Source organism: Lytechinus pictus, chromosome 4 (assembly GCF_037042905.1).
Source record: "Lytechinus pictus isolate F3 Inbred chromosome 4, Lp3.0, whole genome shotgun sequence".
NCBI lineage: Eukaryota > Metazoa > Echinodermata > Echinoidea > Temnopleuroida > Toxopneustidae > Lytechinus > Lytechinus pictus.
The window spans coordinates 10,206,265-10,230,409 of record NC_087248.1 but is presented as its reverse complement, the minus strand read 5'-3'; the positions used below and the strand labels follow the sequence as shown (position 1 = coordinate 10,230,409).

Below are 24,145 nucleotides of genomic sequence, written 5' to 3'. Positions count from 1 at the left end.
TTTTAATGTGAGTTTATCTCTTTTATTAGATATCTGTATAAATTTCATAAACATACAGCACAAAGTAGCTTTCAGAGATACCATCAAAATATGATACAAAACATCAATAAATCATGATATACATGTAATATAATAAAGCAAATATTTCATAATAAATTATTTTCTCAATTTGAATAATGTACTGATCTACAAAATGTGACCTTCACAATACATTTCTTTTTCATGAAACATGCCGACATACAAGACAATTTTAATTCATGAAGAAAATCTTTCAATGTATGCTAAGCTATACATGATAAAATGTACAATTTGAGCAAAGTATTACGTTTGATTCTGAAACCCTTGTTCACCCAATTATCAAACCCCGTACAGAGTTTTGTAGTTTTTAAGCACAGGCATGTAAAAGAATAGGTTTTTAAAAATGTGAGATTGTTAATGCTGTATCTCAAGTTATTGGCCCAGAACACATGCAGTGTTGTAACCCTGACCCTAGTATACTAATTGAAGGAGAATATGCAGTGAACTGTCACAAGGAAGAACTTTTCCAAAAAATTTACCAAGCGTCTAAATTCCACAAATAAATTGCTGATTGGCCGACAACCACTTTATCTACTGCCATTCATTTCATTTATACAAAGGTGTGTTAAAATAATGTATCTGATATATAGTTTATGTATATGTGGTAAAATGGCCCGATTCCTGAACTCCAGTTTCGAGCATGGTCTTAGTCTGGGCTAAAACTATGGAAAGCTGTTTGTGTTTAACATAATGTTTAATCAGCTTGATTCTTGTGGGTTTAATGGGCTCTTTCTCATGATGAATGATAAACAAAACTATTCATATCAAGATGGTCTGCAATGCATTGAGTGTACAATGTGATGGCACTACATCTACAAGCTGTTGTAAAGATTTTTGCCACATTTGGCTCCCCATAGTTCAACCACAGTTTAAATTGAACCTGAATTCAGAATACGGGAAACTGAATCTACTTTGACCTCTAGTTGTTTAACCACCCCTCCCCCGCCCCCCCCCTCCAAAAAAAGGGGGGGAAGCTGATTAATGTAAAATGGGTCAAAATTAATGAACGAACCTACATGTACCAGTAGATGGAGCATTAAAGAGGAAAGCTAACTTCCCCAAAGCCAACAGTAGAGGGATACTCACAACATCCCAACCAAGCGCCAAATCTTCACAACACTGAGTAGTGATTGGATTGGTGTCGGGTAAGGGGATTTGACTTTGGGAGGGGAAGCTTCCCTTGAACAAGGGCCCCACTGGTGGGTGTTTCATAAATGTGATCGTAAGTTACGAGCAACTTTACAAACAACTGGTGACTCTTTCTCGTGGTAAATGATACACACCACATTTGTGTTGATATAGTTTCTAAGATAGGATCACCGGTCGTTCCTAAAATCGTTTCGTCACTCACAAACAGCTATATGAAACACCCGCCTAGACCTGTACACACGTTGCTCCGTAATTACATGATTCGCGCTCAAACATGAAAGATTGCACATTGCTAAAATATAATGATCTATATTTACATACATTTACATGTACCTGCCAATCTTGAATCCCAAAAGAGTGGGACATTTGGGGAGACAGAGGCTGACAATAGGGACGTTGTCAAGTTTCCTACAAAGAAAAACAGATTTTTCACAAAAATCCAAGTAGAGACAGAGTAGTTGGAGTGGCTCCCTCTATCACCAAAAACCTGGAGCCCGTAACACAAAGCTTAGCAATGATCGTAGGACAAATTTTCATGATTGATTGCACATACTACAATGTACAATCAATCGTAAATCAAGTGTACGATCAATCGTTGTGCTTTGTGTTATGGAGCCCAGGTGCGTGTTTCATAAAGCTGTTCGTAAGGTACGAGTGACTTTACGAGCAACTGGTGATTCTCTCTTAGGAGCTAATTCCACATCCAATGAAAGTTTGGTGCGCATAATGTACCTCAAGAAAGGATCACCGGTTGTTCGTAAAGTCACTCGTAGCTTACAAACAGCTTGATGAAACACCCTCCTGGACAGTTGGCAGGCATGGACTTACTAACTGGACCACACAGGTCGTGTGGCCCAGTGGTTAGAGCATTGGAATCACAATCGCAAAATTGTGAGTTCAAATCCTCACTCTGCCATTGTCTCCACTTTGATAAAAAGGCCCGAGAGTAATATCTGCCGTCTATAAGGTCGGCCATTATGAATGATTAACCTAGACGTAAAAATGTTTCCTAGGTAATTGGTTATATACCAGCTTGGCGTTTACCAGCATAATGCTGTCCTTCCGAGTTCCTACAGGAGTTACCATAAACAGAAACTGTACGTAAATGAAAATACATCAAGCTCATTCTCAAAGAAATGTCTCAACCATCTCTTATAATTTTTTTTTTTGCTTCAGGCTACATTGACAAATTTGTCAGTTGTACAGACAATTTTTTTAATTGCTAGGTTAGGCAAGCTATGCGTTTTTTTTCACATACAACAATTTATCAAGTATAGAGTGAACTAAAAAAGCAGGATATGACCTTTGTACATACTTTTCTGATACACAAAAAAACAAATTTGTAAGCTAAGTATTCATTCAATTTGATTGAGTGCTCGCTCACATACATAGTTTTCTGATACACAAAAACAAATTTGTAAGCTAAGTATTCATTCAGATTGAGTGCGCGCTCAAAACGATTTTATATGTACGTATTATTCCATATAAAACATCTTCTGAAGTATGAAATGAACTAGAATTTCAAGATATGATATTTGCATATAGTTTTCTAAAAGCTAATTACAAAATTTGTCAGACAAGTATTCAAAAGGTCCGTTTAGGAGACAAACAAATACAGTACTAAGAGAGGGTGCTAGATATCTAATAAATTCAAAATCCTAATTTTCAGAGAATCAATGGCTGATGAAAATATCCACAGCCACTCACTTTTATACAATTGGAATGTTAATTGATACTTCAGTATAATTCACATTACTGACCCATTTACCAAAGCCTTAGGGGGTGTTGCAAGAAAATATTTGCAATCAATCGAAAATATTCTTTTACAATTGATTGATCACTTTTAGCTTTAGCAAATCAGATTACACTCCTTGTTTCATGGAGCAGATTAGCAATCAATCACAATTTTGCAATTAATATGCTTGATTTCGGGAATGAAAATAGACTTGCAATTGATCGCAAGTTTCTTGCAATGCCCCATTAGACAGGCTTTGAGAATCCTGTTAAATCACCCTTAGAAGGACAGCCAATAAACCAAACAAGTACAAGCATCATTGCTACACCACAGATTCAAACAATCGTTCACCGGATTCCGGACAAGAACCGATACATCTGGGGCCCGTTTCATAAAGTGTTGTAACTTTTATGTTGTTGTAGGTTCCATGGAAACCTTGATTTCGATTGGCTGTTGGTAGTTGCCATAATGGCAAAGTAACATTAGTTGTACCTCTTTATGAACAGACCCCTCAAAAATTCACTTCGTCTTTAATTAAACAGTTGTAAGACAGCACATGAATTTTTCATGGATCTCTTATTTCATCTTACAATCCAATCGCTCACATTATTTTTTTGTCACTGCTACTCAAGGAAATAAAACATGATTTAATATAAAAAATAAAATAACACAATATTCACATACCTATCACTCTTGATATAAAAATAGAATCTGACAAGCTTTTAGGCTCAAATTCACAAACAAAGTTTGATTACCGAGGGATTAACCCCCACCTAGATTTTTCAATCGCTCTAAAATAAGCATTGATAATAATAATATTCTGTTATGGTATAGCACCTACAACTCAAATATTCTTTGCACTTCCAAAGGGACACATTCAGTATCTGCTTACCTGAAGAGAATACTTAATTTTCTATGATTCAGTGTGTGCATGCTTGAATAAAATCTAGGTGGGGGCTTAATCCAGAAGGGGATTCAAACCTCTGTCATGAAGCTGTATCTTAGTCTGAGAGCAATTCACATTAACTTTAAGTTACATAGGAAGACAGATGAATTCTTTCTTTTTTCTTTTAAGAGTGACATTGTGATTAATTCATAAGAGGGGAGAGAGTGGGTGTAGAGTTGAGTTACATCAAACCCAACTGTTGTGATCTACCATGGTTTTCTGCCATATTTAAACTGCTCCAAAGCAAGCTACTGCACCAACTTGGAACATGTATGACCACTACAGACCTTGATAAAGCAACTTCACTAGATGTGAATAACCCATTGTCAAGTCACTTTACCTGGATGGCACATATGTGAACAGGAGTCCCCATATTGGAACTTCTATGAATAGACACCTGTCAACAAACTTCACTAGTTCGGAACAAGTGTTACCAGACCCATCGGTGCCATCGGTCACTTGACCAGACTGATACAAAATTTGACAGACAGACTAAGGTCAAGTAACAACACCAGGGGCCCGTAAAACAAAACTTAGTAATGATCGTAGAGCATTTTTCTACCATTGATTCCATAGACTACAATGTACAATCATTCGTAGAAATCAAGCGTACGATCAATCGCTAACCTTTGTGTTACAGGACCCAGATGGGAACATGTGTGAATAGATCCTTGTCAAGTCACTTCTAGATTAATCGACATTTCACCTGCATGTGTGAATCACTGTGATCAGACCCTTATTAAGTAACTTCACCACATTCATATATGCATGGAAAGACCCTAATTCAGTCACTTCACTTGTTTAAAACATATCTTAACACACCCTCATTGGGGCACTAAGGCGGAACAGTACTGATTTCTCTTTGAGTTTTTTGTTTCTTTGTCCAATCAGAGACTACCGCTTGCATCTGTTTCATCCATATCTTTGTAGTTGGGACCATTTACCTGTAAAGAGAAATTAAAAATTTTACACTGATAATGTCTTCAGACAGGATTTGGAATTTGGGTGGGTTTCATAAATCTGTTGGTAAATTATGAGCGACTTTCCAACGACTGATATCCTTCATCGCCAGTCGCTCTTCAAGTGGCTTGTGACTTACAAACAGCCTTATGGAACACCCACCAGTCAGAATAAAATCTCAATGGCATCTGGGTGGTGTTTCCTAAAGCGGTTAGTAAATTAAGAGCAACTTACAAACGAGAGGTACCCTTACTTATGGTGAATGATCACTCACCAGATTTCCATTTGTGTTGGTTTAGTTCCTAAGAAATGATCACCAGTTGTTCGTAAAGTCGATTGTTACTTACTAACAGCTTTATGAAACACCCTCCAGTCAGAATAAAAGCTCAATTAAATTACGAGCAACTTTACAAACGACAGGTATCCTTACTTGTGGTGAATGACGATCACCAGTTGTTCGTAAAGTCGATTGTAACTTACAATCACCCACCAGTTTAAATAAAAGCTCAATGGAATATGGGTAGTGCTTCATAAATCTGTTGGTAAGTTACGAGTGACTTTAAAAGCGACTGAAGACCCTTCCTTAGGTCAAATCACACTCTTGGTCATTTTGATTCCCATTCAGTTGAAATAAAAATCTCTGTATATTTTATGATCTGAATGGGAATGCACTCACATTACTCATGTTAAGATAAAGAAAATTTGGGGTGTTGTTTAGCACAAGAAGGATCACCAAAAAATTATTTTGTTTGTACAGCCGTTTGTAACTTACAAACAGCTTTATGAAGTGGCCCCCTAATGTTTGTTTTTTGGTTTTTTTAACAAGTGCACACCTAGTTACCAAGAATGCATATAGCATTTTCATTTATTTGAATGTAGGATAAAAGAGCATGTTCTTGTCTGCATAAATAAAACAAAATGCTTAAAAGATCGGTTTGAAAATAATAGGAAGGATAATACAATTCCCACAAATCAAAGAAATTTTTCAGACCACATTATGCAAACATTATAATATCCCGGTCAATTTCAACTGGTCCTAAAAGATTTGACTTTGGCAAAGTTACCTGTATTTTATCAATCTTAGTTAGGTACCACTGAAATGAATGAAATCAACGAGATGAAAACAAACAACAAAACAAATGCCTAACAATGATAACCACAATATATTGAAGCAAGAAAACAGAATGCAGTAATTACAGGAAATTAACAGTGTAAATAGTTATTTGTAACACTTGGTTTCCCATAATTTGAGCAGACTTTGACCATAGACAAAGCAGATTTCTGAATCTGGGCAACGTCTCGCTCCTGTGCATAGGCGGCGATCCTCGGGGGATGGTGGTGGTGTTTCGCCCTTGATTTTTTTCATGGAAGGGCGGGGTTCGCATCTTGATTTGCAAAGCTCAACATTTTTGTTCACTATTTAAAAAAAATATTTTTTACAGATTTTCTATTTGCCCACTGGCCCCAAAGATAAATGTGATGGAAATAGACAATCAAAATTCTAATGCTGGAGGGGCAAATTAACATTTTCCTCTTTAACAAACACATTTATTTATGATGCGTATCCATCATTCACTTCTCTAAAAGTATTGTGCCATAATGTCCATACTTGGTTGATTTCAACGCGCGCAGAAGGAATTCAAACGGCTGCGTCCCCTCTCATTACATGATATACTGCTCCACTACAACATACTACCTTACCTTCATATCGTGTTCAATTACAAAGGGAGGGATGTCCAATTGGTCAGGGTGTATGGTTTTGTAGAGATAATGGACGGCTCCTATGGAGTGGACTTTGCTTTTGATGCTAGATGCCGTGAACGTCGTGAAGTACCAGGTCACTAACTGGGGGCAGAGATGAAGAAAAGGGAATGAGTATTAAAATGGGGGAGATGGAAAGGAGAGGTAGGGAGAAAGAAAGTTTTTGATTAAATGAACTACTTATGAATCCAATTTTCATTAATGTGACCTGCCACCTCTTATCAGGGCCCTGTCTTACAGAGAGTTACGCTTGTACCGATCAATCGTAACTATGGAAAGCCAGCAACGTCAGCATCTTATAAAAGCATGTTTGTTCAACATATTTTCTAGATATAATGTATATTCATAAATTCATTGTTTTCTTGACAATTTGGAGATTTCCCTTTGTTTAAAAAAGACATTTTTGCAAATGTCCTGTAGAAAAATTATGACAGTGATCGATTTCCATAGATTTGCGATTGGATTAATCATAACTCTTTGTAAGACGGGGCCCTGAAGTAGTTCTTCCTCTGTCAGAATTTGAAGTTAAATTTAAAATAAAAAGACCTTCTATTGCACCATTTTTTCCATACAGCTTGAAAGTTTCACTGAGATTGCATAGTGTAATCAAAGTGCATAGTGAGTGCAGTGACCCACAAATTATCAATTTTGTTTTCTCCTCATTTAAAAAAAAAACTCTCACTGAATTTCTGCTACATTCGATCAGGTGCACTGTACCCGTACTTATGTGGGTGGTTGTGGATCAATTCTGACAAGTAATACATCATTTTTAAGCTTACGGTGTGCTTCTTCAAGATCAATAAGCATCTCAAAATTCATGTTTGGGGACTTGGTGATTTGTGGTCAGTATTTCATAAATAGAGATACCAGATATATTCCACTTATTCAGGCTGTGGGCCATTATCGCACTCAGCTATGATTCATGCAATATTGGACCTTACTCACGCAACATATCTAGTATCCTCTTGAACCATTAAGACTATCCACACTGTCTCACCTTGGACCAAAAAGTGGGATGGACAATATACATGGCTCTGAGGTTCTTCCTATACCTATTATCCACCATGTGATATACATCCTTCAACCAGCTCAGCTCTGGCTGGTTGTCGGCAGAGCTCATCGTGTGGAAGTAGACGACGACGTAGTCCTGGTTGACCACGGAGTCCAGGAGGTGGATGACGTAGAGTAGTACCTAGAGATAAAGAATCAATGGAGTGTTCACAAGTAAAAATAGCTGAAAAACACCTGAAGGGTGCTGAAAGTAGCTGAAATTGAATGGACTCCCTTACTTGTGTACAGAGAAGAGCCAAAATACGTTGAAATTAAGCTGAAAACCAAAAGCAAAAATAGCTGACTCTCACACCCCAGGAAAAAGTGAAATCTCTGTGTACAACAATTCTATCCTCTGGTATTCACAAGGTATTTTTTAGTCCATACCCTTTGACCTGAAACATGGAACGACGCAAACAAGATTACAATTTTTATCCTCCTGTATTTAGGAGCTATTTTTGAAAAAATCATGTAAGGTTTATAAGTAATACCATTTGACCTAAAACATGGAGCAATGCAACCAAGTTTACTATATTTTCCTTGTGTATTCATGAGATATTTTTAAAATCACATTAGATTTTTAATAGATACCACATGATTTACCTGAAAATGGGAAAATGCAATCAAATTCACTATTTTTTTCCTCCCGCCTTCACAAATTTCTTCTCAATCTAGTAAGATTTTCAATTCGATATCATGTGACCCAAACCATGAAGTGTACAACAACAACAATAATTATGATGATCTTTAAAGGTTTCCAAGGTGGAGAGAATAATGAAAGTTTTTAACAGTAAACACCATGTATAAAGTCCTGAAAAGGACTGTTTGTTATTCTTTCTTGAATCTATGTTAGCTCTGAAAAGAACAATAATTATGCTTGGTCTTTTGAGAATTGTTATTAAACTCATCAACCACAACTATGGAATGCCAGGGACCCCACCATCTAGACTGGATGTTCATTCAAAGTACTCTCTTGCCTTTTTAAAAGCGTACATAAGAGTATACACTTTATACAGAAGGTCAGCACATATGTGAAATACCAGCTCGAAACCCACGATATGTCGCCAGGTACAGTTCTCTGTAGAAGCTAAAATAGTGAACTTGATTTCAAATATTAAAATTTAGGAGATCAATTTTCTTTTTTTGAGGGCTGCTTTTAAGCTCACCACACCAAGTATGCTTGATTGCATTCCAGTTAACACTGGACTCTATGACAATTTCTGGTGCTCTTTGTCATTTTCAAAGGCTATTGTTTTTCTTTTTGTTTGTTGTTGTTTTTTTCTTTCTAGTTAGTCACAAGGTCGCCCCCATGTAAGTTTGTCCCTGCTTCTTACCTTGTTCAAGTCAATAGAATGTGCAGGGAAATTTCTTGCCACGAAGGCAATGATTGGACGGCCATGGATGTCATGTCCTGTAGCATAGATACACCGATGAGCCGCAATGTCTGACAAATCTTCCTGCCGAGCTTTCCTTAATAACCTCTCGTATCTGTTAACAGGTTTGAGAAGAGATTTTGGTATTCAAGTTCTTTCATTTTATCAATAATCCGTTGGTTCATTTACTTGTGTTGTCTTTTCATGTTATCATTTGAAATTTGTTACTTTGGTTGTTCCGTAATATACACTAGTGCATTAATTATGTGTATGATGGAGGGTCCCATGTCTGCGCACCTAACTGTTTGAGTTAAAATTCAATGTGAATTTAATTTATTTCACAAAAATTTTCAGTTGATAATGTTCTTTATATTCTTATAAGTAGGTGTGCCAGAATCTCATAAAAATGTGAAAGAAAAATATGATTTTCTTGGAAAAAACCTTGGCCAGTCATTTTCATATTGACCAAAAAGTAGGTGCCCCATGTCTGCACACCCACTCACTTTTCACACAATTCAAGGAATTTGATGAGGAAGGCTGCATTTTTAGGCACCATGATGAAATGCCCGAAATTCATTTATTTTCCACCATTTCGAGTCAGATTTTTCAATAAATATCTTTTTATGTATTACATGTGTAAAGTTTATGGTTGTTGCGTATCTTCTCTTACTAGAATCGTGCAGATACGCATGTGCGCAGACATGCATGTGCGCAGACAAGGGGGACTGCACAGACTTGGGGGACCTTACCATATTTGTGTGCAGGGCCCTTGGGGAAAACTTGTCCAAATTACTGACAAGGCTACCCCACTAAAATAACTTGGAACATATGAATACAATACATAAAGTTTGATATTGTGAGAGCAATGGTTCATGTATTAATAATATCTAAGCATTGTTGGTGACAGAAATGGGATGGAGTTCCATTGTAGAGACAATTAGGAAGAAGTGATTATTGCCAGTTGTCCTGGAGACGCACCCAAACTAGGCTAGCATTTCATAAATGGACTTGTTTCTCAGCCAATCAAAATCAATGAGAGCTGTCCAATCTGATAATTTGTCGGATGAAAAATGTTGATGAAAAGCTCCCCAGGGGGAAACCTACCTGTGCTTCTGTTCTGCTTCTGCAGGGATAACCGACCTCTTTGCTCTCTGGTTCTGCCTCTTCACAGAGTCTGGGTTCTTCTCCATGGCTGTGAACGCGTGCTTCCCGATCTCCAGCTCCTTTTCCAGCTCCGGCTCCACATCATACGGAGCTCCGTTGGAGATCCTGCTCCCCTTCAGCTCCTCCGCAAGGGCTTCTTCATAGGCTGCCTCCTCCTCTGAACAAAAAAAAAAAAGAGAAGTCAATTTAATAGAAACTAATCTTCAGAATCACCAGCTCCTTTCCGTCTCCACATCATATGGCTCTGGCTCCACCTCATATGGAGCTCTGTTTGAGATCCTGCTTCCCTTCAGTAGGACCGCCCATGATGCGCATTTTTCTCTCTTCAATAACGGGCTCTCCGTCTCCTCATTGCCGACATTCACAGGGACAAGATCGATAGCCCACTGCTCTTGGTTTATAATGTAGTCCCACATATAGACTTTCGTGGTGCTGCAATATTAACAATCATTGATCGTTTTTTGATCATTTTAAACTCTGTCAACACCATGAAAGTCTACATATGGGACTAAAATATCTCCCAAGTTCAACATCATAATACAATCTTTCTGAGTCCAGGAAAAGGTGAATATTCTTTATTTCTTGGTGGTTTCCAACTAAGTCAAAATAATTACAAAGAAATATGGAAAATAGATGTCCATTTCATTAATATTAACATGTAAAGTGAAATTTCAGCAACTTTTTTTGAAGGTGTCCCCCCCTTCCCTGGCACTGGATCTATATACGGTTTAAATGGTTGTCAAAAAGGTAAACGTTTATGCTTTTAACTGTCATTTGAATAGCATTGAAACGTTTTGACTCAGCCCCAATTTATACTATTGATAAGTTTGTGTAATGAGATCCAAATATTAACTGACTCTAAGTATCAATCAGGACCATCAGCAGACTAGAGATCCCTTACCTGATTCTTTTCTCGTAGGACCGCCCATGATACGTATTTTTCTCTCTGCAATAACTGGCTCTCCATCCTCGTTGCCGACGTTCTCTGGGACAAGATCGATAGCCCACTGCTCCTCAAGCTCTGTTCGTGGAAAGTAAAGTGGCAGCAACTCGCTGTATAGTTGCTGCAACAGTCAACAGTAGCAGAAAAAAACATAAAGATGACTTAGTTAATTCTGTCCTCTGTATCAGGAAACCCAATAAACCAGTATCACACCCACCTACATGTATGCATTTTAGGAAGTTCAGCTTATCATGTGGAAGTGTCGTGGCATAGCAATTCTGACTCTTGCATCGTAAATAGAGGGTCGCATGTTCAAATACTACCAAAATCCTATTGGCATCCTTTGGCAAGGCATTAATCCACACTTTGCCACTTGAGTCAAAACAAATTCCTTATGTTGACATGTTAAATCACCATTTTTTGTTTTGTTCTGTATATATACATGTGTGTAAACCAGTTAAAAAATAATTTCCTTTATGGATGATAAAGTTATTCAATTCAATTCACTGATCGAGGTAATATGTAAAGCACTTGGAGACGTTGTTCCCATATAATTAACATGATATAAAAGCGAAATATTATCATTTATAATACTATTATACAACTGGGGTCTAAATGTAATACAGCTGGCTTCTTATTTCTGATTTATTCTTACCTCGTCAACACCCATCATTGTGAGCACGATGGTTTCAAAAGAATCTCCATGCTTTTCTAGGAATCTTCTAATTGTTCCTGAAGGGGTGGGGGGATACAAAAAGCACTAAATTTCTTGGTATTAAAGATAAAATAATGTTAGTTGCAATAAAAATTGATTTCATAAAATTCATGAGAAAATTATCAAAACCAAGGTTTTTAATTACAAAGTCACAATATTTTCATAGATCTAGAGCTGGTTCATCACATAAACTGAACTTTGTGAAATCATGGAATCTATGGTAAGCTAAAAAACGTTCACACTGAAGAACGCCAACAAAGACAAACACATGTGGGACAAAATATTATTATTGCTTTGTAAGGGAACACAAGCTTAGCAATGATCGTTGAACATTTTTCTACGATTGATTGCATTGACTACAATGAACAATTCATCGTGAAAATCAAGCGTACGATTTATTGCTAAGTTTTGTGATACGGGACACTGGCATCTGGCTGGAATACCAAGCTTATTTTTGTCAATTTCTTCCGGAATTCTTGGTCACACATCATTTTATTTGATTCTGTACAAGCTCATTTTTAAATCATTACTAACAACTGGCATTTATCTTGCACCACAGTAATACTAAAAACTTGCCCATAAAATCTTTCAGCTGAAACAATTATCTATTCCCTTGCTGAATTACATGCCTCATGGATCATCCCAACACCCTTCCCCCCCCCCCCCAAATAATAATGTACATCATAATACAAAATCAAAATGAAAAAAGCAACTCCACAAAACAAAAATTCAATCTTTTCAAAGAACAATTCATTCCTCATGGTCATGACAACAAGACACATATTAAGGAAACAATAATATTACATTTGCAATAGGAGCAACAAACAAAGTACTTTTGCTTTGCTTTGCCATTAGTCTTGGTAATCCCCCCCTCAAAAAAAAAAAATTACCATTTCCTGATCTGGGATATGTGTGTGTGCATATCCTGAATACTATGAAAATGTCAATTGTTCCAGATGTTTTTTTTTTTTTTTTTTTTTTTATTTTAAATAAAGCTGTTTCTAAGTTATGAACAACTTAGCACATGACTGGTGATACTTTCTGTTTTGAATTCTGTCCCACAAGGAGTTAGGAGGGTGCAAGAGAAATTTATTTATTTTTTCTTCCATATTGGTGTATTCTTATAAATGTGCATTATTGACAAAACTAGGACAAAACATAGTAGGGGAAGGCAGGGTAAGTTGAGCATAGGGGCAAGTTGAGCCACCACCCCCAGGCCAATAATGAATGAGTCAGACATTGTGGTGGTGTCATGCATGGATGACCCATTATATAACCCTTATTCCCACCACATTGTTTTCAACTTTGAAACAAATATTACTTTTTAGAGGGAAAAATATGAATTTCATCAAAAAAAGTAAAAAAGGGTGTGAAATAGATCAGTGCTTTTTACCCGCACACGTCTTTAGATATAAAAGAAATAAGAACAATATTGATAGTCCAGGTATGGATTCTCATTCTTGTCATAGTCTTTTACATGATGGATGCATAAGAAATGTGTGGATGTGAAAATACCGCATTAAGTTCGGACTGGGGTAATTTGTGCCAGCCAACATGGGGCAAGTTGAGCCATGGTAATTCTTATGGTAATGTATAAAAAACAAAAAACAAACCTTAAAAAGCCATTGATATGCAGACAGAAAGGAGCAAATTCACATGACAGTTCTTTTACTTTTAGAGGATGTTAGTATTTATAGAGAATTAGCAAGTGAAATGACTTTAAATAAAAATTGACATGCTGGTTCTTCCTGCATACATTTTGTACATAGTTTTTGTGGCTCAACTTACCCCAGAAGGTGGCACAACTTACCCCATAGATGGGGCAAGTTGAGCCATTTGACATCGTTTTTTTCAAAGGTCACAGTGACTTTCAGTGTGGGGGTAGAAAGTTATATAAAGATGAAAAATATTTCCCAAGAATCAAATTTAAAGGCAAGGTACTTAATACTACAATATTATTAGTCATATCAATTCTAGCATGCAAAATGCAAAAAGTGTCACAACTTACCCCGCCTTCCCCTATATATTCATGTTTGTTGTATATTGGATATTACAAACACAAGTACATGGTACATACTTTTAATTAATGTTTTAATCGCTTGTACTTTTTGAGTGATTTCATGATTTTTTTTAAAGAAGACAATGTGAAAATATTTTAAACAGGCAGTGTAGCAGTTTTGACAAGTCGTGCATTAAGTCATTTGTAAACTGTTACATGTACGGGTCCGCAGCTTTGTGAAACTCCCTCCAGGTACTTACTGAGAGCTATGTGTGTCCCGTCCTCAGGGGGGTAATTCCGTCTTACGGTGTGAATTGCACAAAAAGCCAATGATGTAATCTTCTGCTCCCTGTAAAGAGAGTGGGAATCAAATGTTACCGATAGCTCTGGGGAGCATTTCATGAATCAAATAGTGATTTTTATTGACTTTTTGTTATAAGCTACTGAAATCATCGTATCTGATTGGCTCCAAGATAAGTTGTCAGTGAAAATCACTATGATTTGTTTAATGCAACACTCCTCTGGTCATGAGATTGAATTGTGATAGCAATTGTCTCAAACTTAACTTTGAAAACATACATGTAAAGATAAAGAATGATCAAATAATAATAATAACCCGCTTTTATATGGCACTTATAACATCGGAACGACATGTTTAACCCTAAGATGCATTTCCCTATGCAGGAGCTGTTCATGAGCACCACAATAGATGATCTTGGCACCATATATGTAGAGTGATGATGACACATTCTTTGTACACCTTAGACAGAAATGTGCCTGTTAGATAATAAACAATCACTTGCAGTATCTATTGAATTAATTGGATTTACACACCATGTACATGTACATGTATATCAACAATGTACATGTACGTAGGCAGATTTGAAATCCCATAATTTTTTTACAAGTAAAAAAAAAATGGAACCACAAATACAATGTACAGTATAATCATCATTATAATTTACAAGCATTATCAGTTCAATATGATATCACAAGTTTGATGGTCCATTATGGCTATTAAATTTACTTTCAGTTTCCAACACAGCCCAAATACGTTCAATGAATGCACCTGGCCGGGATGCCAGCCATTGGTCAAAATTAACCAAACAATCTCCTTCACTTCACTAATCTACATTACTGTATATCCAAGTTGGGGGAATCCAGAGCTGCAAGTTTATATGACTGAAGTAACAATCGCACAAATTGAATAGTCTCCTTTATTGTTTGATGTACCAGGGAAGGGGGCGTTCTTCTCACTGTTGAGACACTGTGCTACATCACTTTAAAATGAGGTTGTCTTTCGTGTTTCTATTAATTCTTTCTTTCAGAAAGGAATGAGGGGGTTGGGTTTTTTTTTAAATCTTAACCCAAACCAGACTGGGCTTTTTTGGTGTTACATGTATACGACCGGAGGGGGGGTTGAATCAACCCCCCTTGAGATTTTGCCGCCGATCGAGCAAACGCCGTGAAAATTGGTATGATAATACAGTGGGATGTAATCTACAAGGCCGTATAGTTAACATTTCTGAAATCATCAGATTTTTTAAATAGATTAATTATGCTAATTTACATGTATGTGTAAATAATATCTTTTTTGCTCTAATTCACTATAAAAAGCTCCTAGAATCCTAATTTTTGGTGTTAATATTCTTTATAACATTGCCAACAATTACAAATGAAAAAATGTCGAGGGGGGGTTGAATCAACCCCACCCCTCGACCATGGCTGTTTCAGGGTTAAGATTAATCTCAAGATTCAAGATGTGGGGGCATGGAGTCTAGTATCAGTATATGAAACACTTTTTGTAATCATGAATGCAACACATATCTCATTAAACACTATCAAGCAAGTTACACTCAATCTTTACTATTGGTTGTTACCCTGGTTTGTCACAGACTTTCAATTAAAACTTGATTGTACTGTTTATGTTTACAGTACTATTTAGATAAAAAAAAACATTGTACACAGAACTGCTAACGTACTCTTTTATTAAGGGAAGTAAAGTTGAGAGGTAATGAAGATCGAACAAGTGTTATTTTCTCACTCAAGATATTTAAATGTATGCAAACATTGAAGAATACTTTTCCAGAGAGGTACCGGTAATTCATTTATATCCAAAGTAAAACAACATTTCCAAATTTATGTAGTCAGTGTTCAAAATCCCTACAGGTTACAATTCATCAAAATGAGAAATTATAAGGACAACATGACATGTTTGCTTGATTATGAATTCTTAATGCAAAATGCGTAGCAATTCAATTTCCCCCTTAAAGCAATCAGTCCCTTTAATATATCTCTCTGGAAATGGAAAACAGCTGGTTTCAATTCCCCAAAGCTTCACTATTGTCATTTTGAAATAAACATGTATATTAATAGCTTAATTCATTTGGAAACAGATAGCATAATGGGGAAAACGAAATTAGATGTGCTTTGCCACAGAGTAAAGTCCAAAGTAGATACTAGTTATTGAACAAACATCATTAAAGGTCAAGTCCACCCCAGAAAAATGTTGATTTGAATAAATAGAGAAAAATCCAACTAGAATAACGCTGAAAATTTCATCAAAATCGGATATAAAATAAGAAAGTTATGACATTTTAAAGTTTCGCTTATTTTGTCACAAAACAGTGATCTGAACAATTCTATGACATCCAAATGAGACAGTCGATGATCAATGTCCTTCACTCACTATTTCTTTTGTTTTTTATTGTTTGAATAAACTATATTTTATTGTTTACATATTTGACAATAAGGACCAACTTGAGTGAACCATATAGTATTAAACAATGTTAATTCCACAGGTTCAGGGAGGAATTGGTTTTTCACTTGACAATGAGGAGAAAATTAGAATATTCCATATTTCATATAATAAAATACAAAAGAAATAGTGAGTGGATGATGTCATCAGTCTCCTCATTCGCATACCGACCAGGGTGTGCATATAACTGTTTTGTAAAATCAAGCAAAACTTTAAAATGTCATAACTTTCTTATTTTACAACCGATTTTGATAAAATTTTCAGTGTTATGCTTATTGGATTATTCTCTTTCAGTTCGAATCATCTTTTTGTTTGGGTGGACTTGTCCTTTAATAGCAAATTAATAATTATTTACTGGTAGAAGTAGTTGATTAGTAGTAGATTCATATCAACAAAAACATGAAGTAAAATGGGTCAATATTTGTGTCAATAAAAATCTGAGAAGTATTTTATTCAGGGTTAATTATTATCAAGTAAAAGGGGTACGGGGGGGGGGGGGGCTCCAGTGAGCACCAAGCACCCCCTGGCTTCTGACTCAAGGATGCGGTATAACAGTCAAGTACAAGAATTCACAGTGAACAGTTAAATACGGTATCTAAAAGAGGCAATAATGAACTTTGGAATTGTAACATCTATATTACACAATGTTATTTCCTGCTAAAAAGAAAAGAGCAATCAATCCCAGTGATCATGTGAATTATTTTTAAGAATGTGGACGTACGTAGAATAATTAAAGGTTACTCCATCCTGTTACAGCATAACATGTTTTCCTTTTCATGCCACTTTCCTTGCCCGACACTAGTACTAACATTTACAGTAGTCACCATTGCACTGCAGTGCACACTTACATGTGGATGTGTACATTGAACTTGAATAATCTCGAAAGCTCTAATAAAGCCGGAATAGTAGAAGTAATTCAGGCTTTAAATCCGGTTTAGTCCCAGACTTCAGGGGAAACTAGATTGACCCTCACCAATCTATACTCTATTAAACAATGATGCAATACAACACGATCTTGTTTTGATTCACAGCACACTGGCCGGACAGACTCAGGTTTCAGCAAGAGTGAAACCGTACGAACTAGTTAGATACATACAGAAAAATCATGGCATATGATCCATGAAAGTTATGAGAACAATTTGAAAATACAAGACTGATATAAGCATGAAGATTGAGATTACTTTATCATGAAGAGCCTTGTAAATGTAATTTAAGATGTGTGATATCATAATGCAGGGAAAAAATACACAGGGGCTAGGGCCGATTTTAATGCCCCAAAATGCTCCAAATAGTCCTGGGCCCTGTCTTACAAAGAGTTACGATTGATCAAATCAATCATAACTCAATGGAAATCCATCAATGTCATTATCTATTTTGCATTAGATGCTGATGTTGCTGGCTTTCCATAGTTGCGATTGATCGGATCAATCGTAACTTTTTTTAAGACGGGGCCCTCGAAACTTGAATAAGGAGCCCTGGAAATTTCCCATTCATTACAATGTAAAGCTTATCCAATGTTGCAGCTTTAGAAAGTTATTTGTGAAAGTAGCACCCAAAAATCAAAATTTACTTTTTTGCCTGCACTATTGTACAATTCTCCCATTACTTCTCTATAAATTCTCACTTTACCAAGTCTATCCATAGATCAGGTGCCCGTCTTACAAAGACTTGCGATTGATCCGATCGATTGCAAATATGGAAAGCCAGCAAAGTAAACATATAAAATGCATGTTTGCTCGAAAATTTTTCTAGATATGAATGTATATATCCATAAATTCATTGATTTCTTGACAGTTCGGTGTGTTCTCCTTTGTTTACAAAGGACATTTTGCACATTTCCTGTAGAAAAAAATTATGACACTGATGGATTTCTATAGAGTTACGATTGATCTGATCAACCACACCTATGGAATGCCATCAATGTCAACATCTAAATTGTATGTTTTGCTCAAAATATTTTCTAGATATGCTGAATATTCTTACATTCATTGTTTTCTTGAAAATTTAGTGTGCTTCTTTTTGTAGGACATTGTGCAAAGTTCCTGGAGAAAAATTATGAAAATTGATGGATTTCCATACATTTGAGGATGATCGGATCAATCTTCACTCTTTGTAAGACGGGGCCAAGGTGTTCTTTTCATGGACAGAGAATATGGATCATCGATAGAGTTTAAGCAAAAACTGGTGTTTGGATATATAATTCCAGTGTACAAAGAGAAGTTTTTTTCAAGTGTGACATCACTAATCTTGGTCACATTACCAATGGAAGGATCTCCATAGCATTAGTGAGCTCAATGTATTTTCAAATGCTTGTAGTTTTCTAATTATTAATCAAACTGTTCTCAAGCGTTCATTTATCCTATTCTTTATTTCTTTTAATCCTATTTTCAAGCCTACAATCCTATCATTCTTTAAACTTTTGAAAAACATATCAAAATAATCATTCTAACGATAAAAAAAAATCCTATTTCGAAGGGAGAATCCTATTTATTGTCACTTTCCACTTAAAAATCTTACTAAATAAGATAAAATCCTAGTAAATTGCAGCTCTGTATATTTGAAGCAGACCCAAGTGAATAGAAACACAGAATTATGGCCTTGAGGACTTACTTTGCAAGAAGCAAAGCATTCCTATAACAGTTATAGAGGGCGCTCTCTGCAGCTGTTCTGTAGCGGATGTTGTAACGTGGTCCGACTGTGTGTATGATAAACCTACAGGGCAAATGGTAGCCTTTGGTAAGCTTGGCATCACCAGTCCTACAAACTACAGAGAGAGAGAGGGAAAATGAGCAAGAAAACAAGGAATTTATCGGAATTATCAACAATGCAGAAATTTGTTTTTCATAGGATACAAACAACACATACAGCCAATGGTACAAAAAAAAATTTTGTGAGTTGTAATAACTTCATAAGCCCTCTAATCTCCATAGAAACATATTTCTTTGATTTTCACTATTTGGCATTGCTTTATCATAACCTTTAAAACAATGAAGAACACAGAATTCACATTTTGGAAAGGGGAAAACATCTCTCTCTTTTTTTATATAATAACAATGAACAGAAGCAAAAACCATTTCAACATTACACATTCAAAAGTCAATCATACACATGTCCAATGAAAATATTATGATTTCTATGGCTTTTTTAAATTTCAAAACGTAACACAGGCAGCTTACGGTTTACCACAAGGTTACTCAGAATGCAAAGGACTGTTGAATGGTGAAATGATAGAGATGAAAAATAAAAAGCAAGAAAGAGAAAAAAAACAAGTGGAACGCCTCTGGCAGTCTCGCCTGCATATATAGCAACAGTGCTAACTTTGAAAACAGCTAATGAATAATTATTCACAAAAGAAAACACTCATATAATAAAATAATGTCCATTGACCCAACATGACCTTTGACCATGATCATGTGACCTAAGACATGTGCAAAACATACTTGATTACCCTCATGTCTATGTTTCATGAACTACATGTGTAGATCCATAAACTTTCTAAGTTATGATGCCAATTTAACAAACACCCCTAACACGGCCAAAGTTCATTGACCTTAAATGACCTTTGATCTTACTCATGTTTTTACTTTTGAAAATGAAATAATCCTGAATGAGCTTTCAAAACTAGCAGGAATTTCAGGAATTTGATCCTGGGATTCGATCAATTTTTCTATGATATTCAACTTGAATTTCAAGATATTTTATAGCCCCCCTTTTTAAATTTCTCAGGAGTCCAAAGAGAGGAGAGAGAGAAAAAAAATCCTTTTCGAAGAAATCTCCGGGTGAAAAGTCAAATAGACTCTACACCCCTTTTTTTACAATTCGCGGGCCAGACTTGTCCCGCGACATTTTGGGAACACGCCAATGTTTGGAAAAATAGACAGCACTAAAAGAATACAAATGATTTCCTACTCTGCCTTCAAGATTAGCATTTACTTACTTCTAAACGATGTCTGGATTTCTTGCACAAGGTCATTTCCAGCTCTTGAGAAGATCTTGTTGGTGAGTGGGCAAGGTTCTGTTAACGATTCATTGGTTGGGTGTACGATAGCATTGGAGTCCAAATTGCAAATGTCTCCATCCCTGGATATTTCACAATTAAAATTGAGAGAGAAAACTTCACTGGTATGGCAGGTACGTTAGACATAAGGGCCCGTATTCTGAAGTCAGGTTCTACTTAGACTATGGTCTAATTCTGTGCTAAAATTATGGGGAGCCAAAAACTAAAAAAAAATCAGCGTACATTGCATACTTCTTATATTTACCATTTTGTTTCCCTTTGCTTTCATAATGAAGAAAATATTTCAGTTATCATTCCCAGACAATTGTGAACAATTTGAGTGTCAAATGAGTTAATAAACTGAGCATGTACTAATTAAGATTTGTGCCCCAAATCTCTCTATACTTCAACTACCACTTTAAACCAGGGTTTAATTCAAACCCGAGTTCAGAATACAGGCCTAGGAGTGTTGCAAGAAACTTGCAATTGATAACAAGTCAATTTCAGGTTTCACAATCAATCAGAACTCTTTGCTATTAATTGCAAATTTGTAATTGATCGCAGGTTTGCTTCTTGTATCATTAACTACAAATTGATTTTCTTGAGTTAAAATTGTTCTCATCACTTGTACCGGTAAATTTGAAACCAAAAAATTGCAAATATTTTCTTGCAATGCCCCTATAGACTTACAAGCAAATGTGGGGAATCAAAATTCTCTAAAGTGACAATTGATAATGAACATTTAAACAGCCACAAAACTGGAAATATTTGAAATAAAAAAAATTAGTGGAACCACCGACTCATTGTCAACTGCAAAACACATTCTTGCTCCTAAAAACATTCCTTATTTTACTCAAACCTTCAATGATGTTTCTTTTATTTTCCTGCTCTTTATACAATTCACTGGTTTAAATAGTTTCACTCTGCTCTTCCTTTTTTTGACTTACCACAGAACAAGTTTCTTGTTGAGGTCCGGTCTGCAAGGGAATTTGGATTCTCTTTCATCGCCAGAGATGCTTAAACCCGGGACCTCTGTATTGGACCATCTCTCTAGGCTACTTTCTTCTACTATTCCCAAGTTGGTACTAAGAGCGTCCATAACTACTGAAAGATAACAAATGCTAACTTTACAATAGGGGTTGACAAATTATTTGCTGAAGGTAATCAGTTTATTTTCATTTGGTCTAATGCCAATTCGTCCAATTGCCAACTCGTATTTGGTCTACAATCAGTTTGTCCACTATCCACATGGTCTAATTGCCATTTTGTCCACTCACCATTTCGTCTAACCAGTTGGTCCAATATACTAATTGGTCTAATTAGACTAAGTGTTAATTGGGCAAAATGAATGAAAATAAAACGAATATTAGACCAACTGGTTAAGAGACGAAATGGTCATAGACGAACTGGTGATTAAACGAAGTGATGATTGAACCAAATGGTTGTTAGATGAAAAGTTGATGGACGGAATGGCATTAGACTAAATGAAGGTAGATCATGTGGTGAGTGGATGAGTTGGAACATGGACGAATTGGCAATTGTGGTAATCATGGAGGACAAGCGGAGTTACTACTGTTCCCCCTCTGGCTTGTGAAGTTGGTTTGCCATGTCGAATCTCGGCCCATGTCCAATTTAGGGTGCATTACTCTGGATACTCTACAAATTAAGACTTGGATCTAGATCTAGATCCAACTGTTAACTTAGTGTGTAGGATCTAAATCTACATGATCTACATGTAGACCCAGTCAGCAATCTTTGAGCATAGTTTACACTCGATTTTACACTCGAGCAAGAACAAAAGAAATGGTCCAGTGAATCTATTGTTCTCCTATTGTTCTTGCTTGGTCACTCTATTTGTTCTGGACCCGAGTGTAAATTCGGGTGAAAGTATGCTCAAAGATTGCTGACTGCCACTGTAGATCTATGGCAGTGTATGCTATTGCCGGACATCTTTATTTCAGTGCTTTAAAAACAACTAGAGGAAATACAATCAGGAAAAATTTGCACTTGCTATTCCACATATTATGAAAATTATGAATATGATGAAATTATTTACCAACCGTTTTCTTTGCATTGCACTTGCTGCATACCCCTCCACGAAAAACAATGATTTTCGTGCATGACAAATTACATCATAATTCTGGACGCGCACCGGACGGGTAAAGATATTCTTGATTATATAATGATTTAAGAAAGAATTGGTGTGATTTTTTTCTTCATAAAATTATAGCATATCGTGAGTAAATCCATTTTCTCCTCTCCGGCAGAAAATTTCAAAAAATAAGGAATAAATCACCAGTAACGTATATTTTAGATATTTTCTTGGAATATGTATAGTATCAAAAGAAAGATTAGAAATTTTGAGTCTAACGAAAATAGTGGGCCATCGTTCAAGATAATATAGACCTAATGTCATTTAGAATTTAAAAAAAAAAATAAAATCTAGACAAAACCCGGTCGCCCGAATTGGTGGACCTGATTACATATGCAGGCTCGCACTGACACACTACCGTCGGTAAATGGGAACGATAGTAAAATGTCAGAAATTGTTAAATAAATCCCCAGAAATGACGGTTATTCCCGTCTAGATAATGAAAAGGGCCTTGGCCTTGACATGCTTGAGAGTTGAGTGCTTCGTTCTAGCTAGGTGCGTGCACAGAAAGAGCAAGTCACAATACCGTACGGTACCGTACATTTTTCTTTTAAAAATACCCACTAGGTAAAACCCAATCCCCACTGACCTGACCACCGACACACACACAAGTTTCATTCAACAGACTGTATTGTATTTCGGGAGCTCTCTCAGCTCAGTCTCACTCACGGGATCACGATCGGCCTGCGCGTGCTAACTGCTCTCTACCCGATAAGTTCTGGGGGGAGTCTCTGTTTTGATTGGGGGTGAAGCCTGCGCCGGGCCGTGCTCACTCAATTCACACTGATTAACTTTATAAATCACGGTCAGGACAGTTCCAGATATTGCCATCTATATTTGTTAAGTTACTCAATAGAACAATAATAATCACGCAAACATCGTATTACCTCTAGACTATCTAACAAGTTAATTGTTTCACTAAACAGCATGCACTGGACGAGTGTTGTTGCTCGCGATCCATTTCCTGTCGCTTTTCTTTTCACGTGATCACTGGTCACAAGATGGCGCTATTCCACTTGACTTGACAGTAAAGTGTACTTTTATTTTAGAAAATATATATTTTCTTTTTGTAAATTACCGGGGTAAATATTATTGCTTCATAAATTCGAACTGTTCAGATCAATACCCCAAAAGAAGACCGGAAAATATACAAGATAAGTCCTTCATTTCCGTATTTGATGTGATAAAGATATGGGGACAAAATGTAACAAATTCATAAGTGTGCCCCCCAACATTTTTATGAACAAATTCATATTTTATAACTGAGGGGGTGTTGGGGAGAGAAAAAAAATAGAAAGGAAATGAAACAGAAAAGGAAAATATGAAATTAATTTATGGATATTAAGCCTATAAAAGTACAAATCT

The 24,145-nt window shown here is 36.3% G+C and overlaps 1 protein-coding gene across 3 annotated transcripts; it reads right to left on the bottom strand.

The window, feature by feature from the left end:
- On the bottom strand, positions 1–23,771 carry LOC129259053 (protein GDAP2 homolog). Of its 3 annotated transcripts, none has more exons than XM_064098343.1 (12): positions 23,668–23,771; positions 21,576–21,729; positions 20,569–20,711; positions 19,242–19,395; positions 14,134–14,222; positions 11,815–11,891; positions 11,118–11,280; positions 10,157–10,373; positions 9,014–9,167; positions 7,627–7,821; positions 6,570–6,713; positions 1–4,852 (listed from the first exon to the last, which is right to left on the bottom strand). In XM_064098343.1, exons 2-12 carry the CDS (start codon positions 21,725–21,727, stop codon positions 4,796–4,798), a joined length of 1,545 nt encoding a protein of 514 aa, XP_063954413.1. In that variant the 5' UTR covers positions 21,728–21,729; positions 23,668–23,771; the 3' UTR covers positions 1–4,795. The 3 variants fall into 3 exon arrangements, with proteins under 3 accessions (XP_063954413.1, XP_063954412.1, XP_063954414.1); XM_064098342.1 differs by having other exon boundaries at positions 21,576–21,732; positions 23,668–23,763; XM_064098344.1 differs by having other exon boundaries at positions 23,370–23,760.
- Positions 23,772–24,145: the final 374 nt, after the last annotated feature.

What these genes read in the sequence shown, in the direction of transcription:
- LOC129259053 (XM_064098343.1), bottom strand. Translation starts at nt 21,727, where the DNA reads ATGGACGCTCTTAGTACCAACTTGGGAATAGTAGAAGAAAGTAGCCTA. An exon ending in CGGGACACACATAGCTCTCA is followed by an intron (nt 11,892 to 14,133) that starts GTAAGTACCTGG and finishes CCACCCCTTCAG; the next exon opens with GAACAATTAGAAGATTCCTA. An exon ending in GAAGCAGAACAGAAGCACAG is followed by an intron (nt 9,168 to 10,156) that starts GTAGGTTTCCCC and finishes ACCTGTTAACAG; the next exon opens with ATACGAGAGGTTATTAAGGA.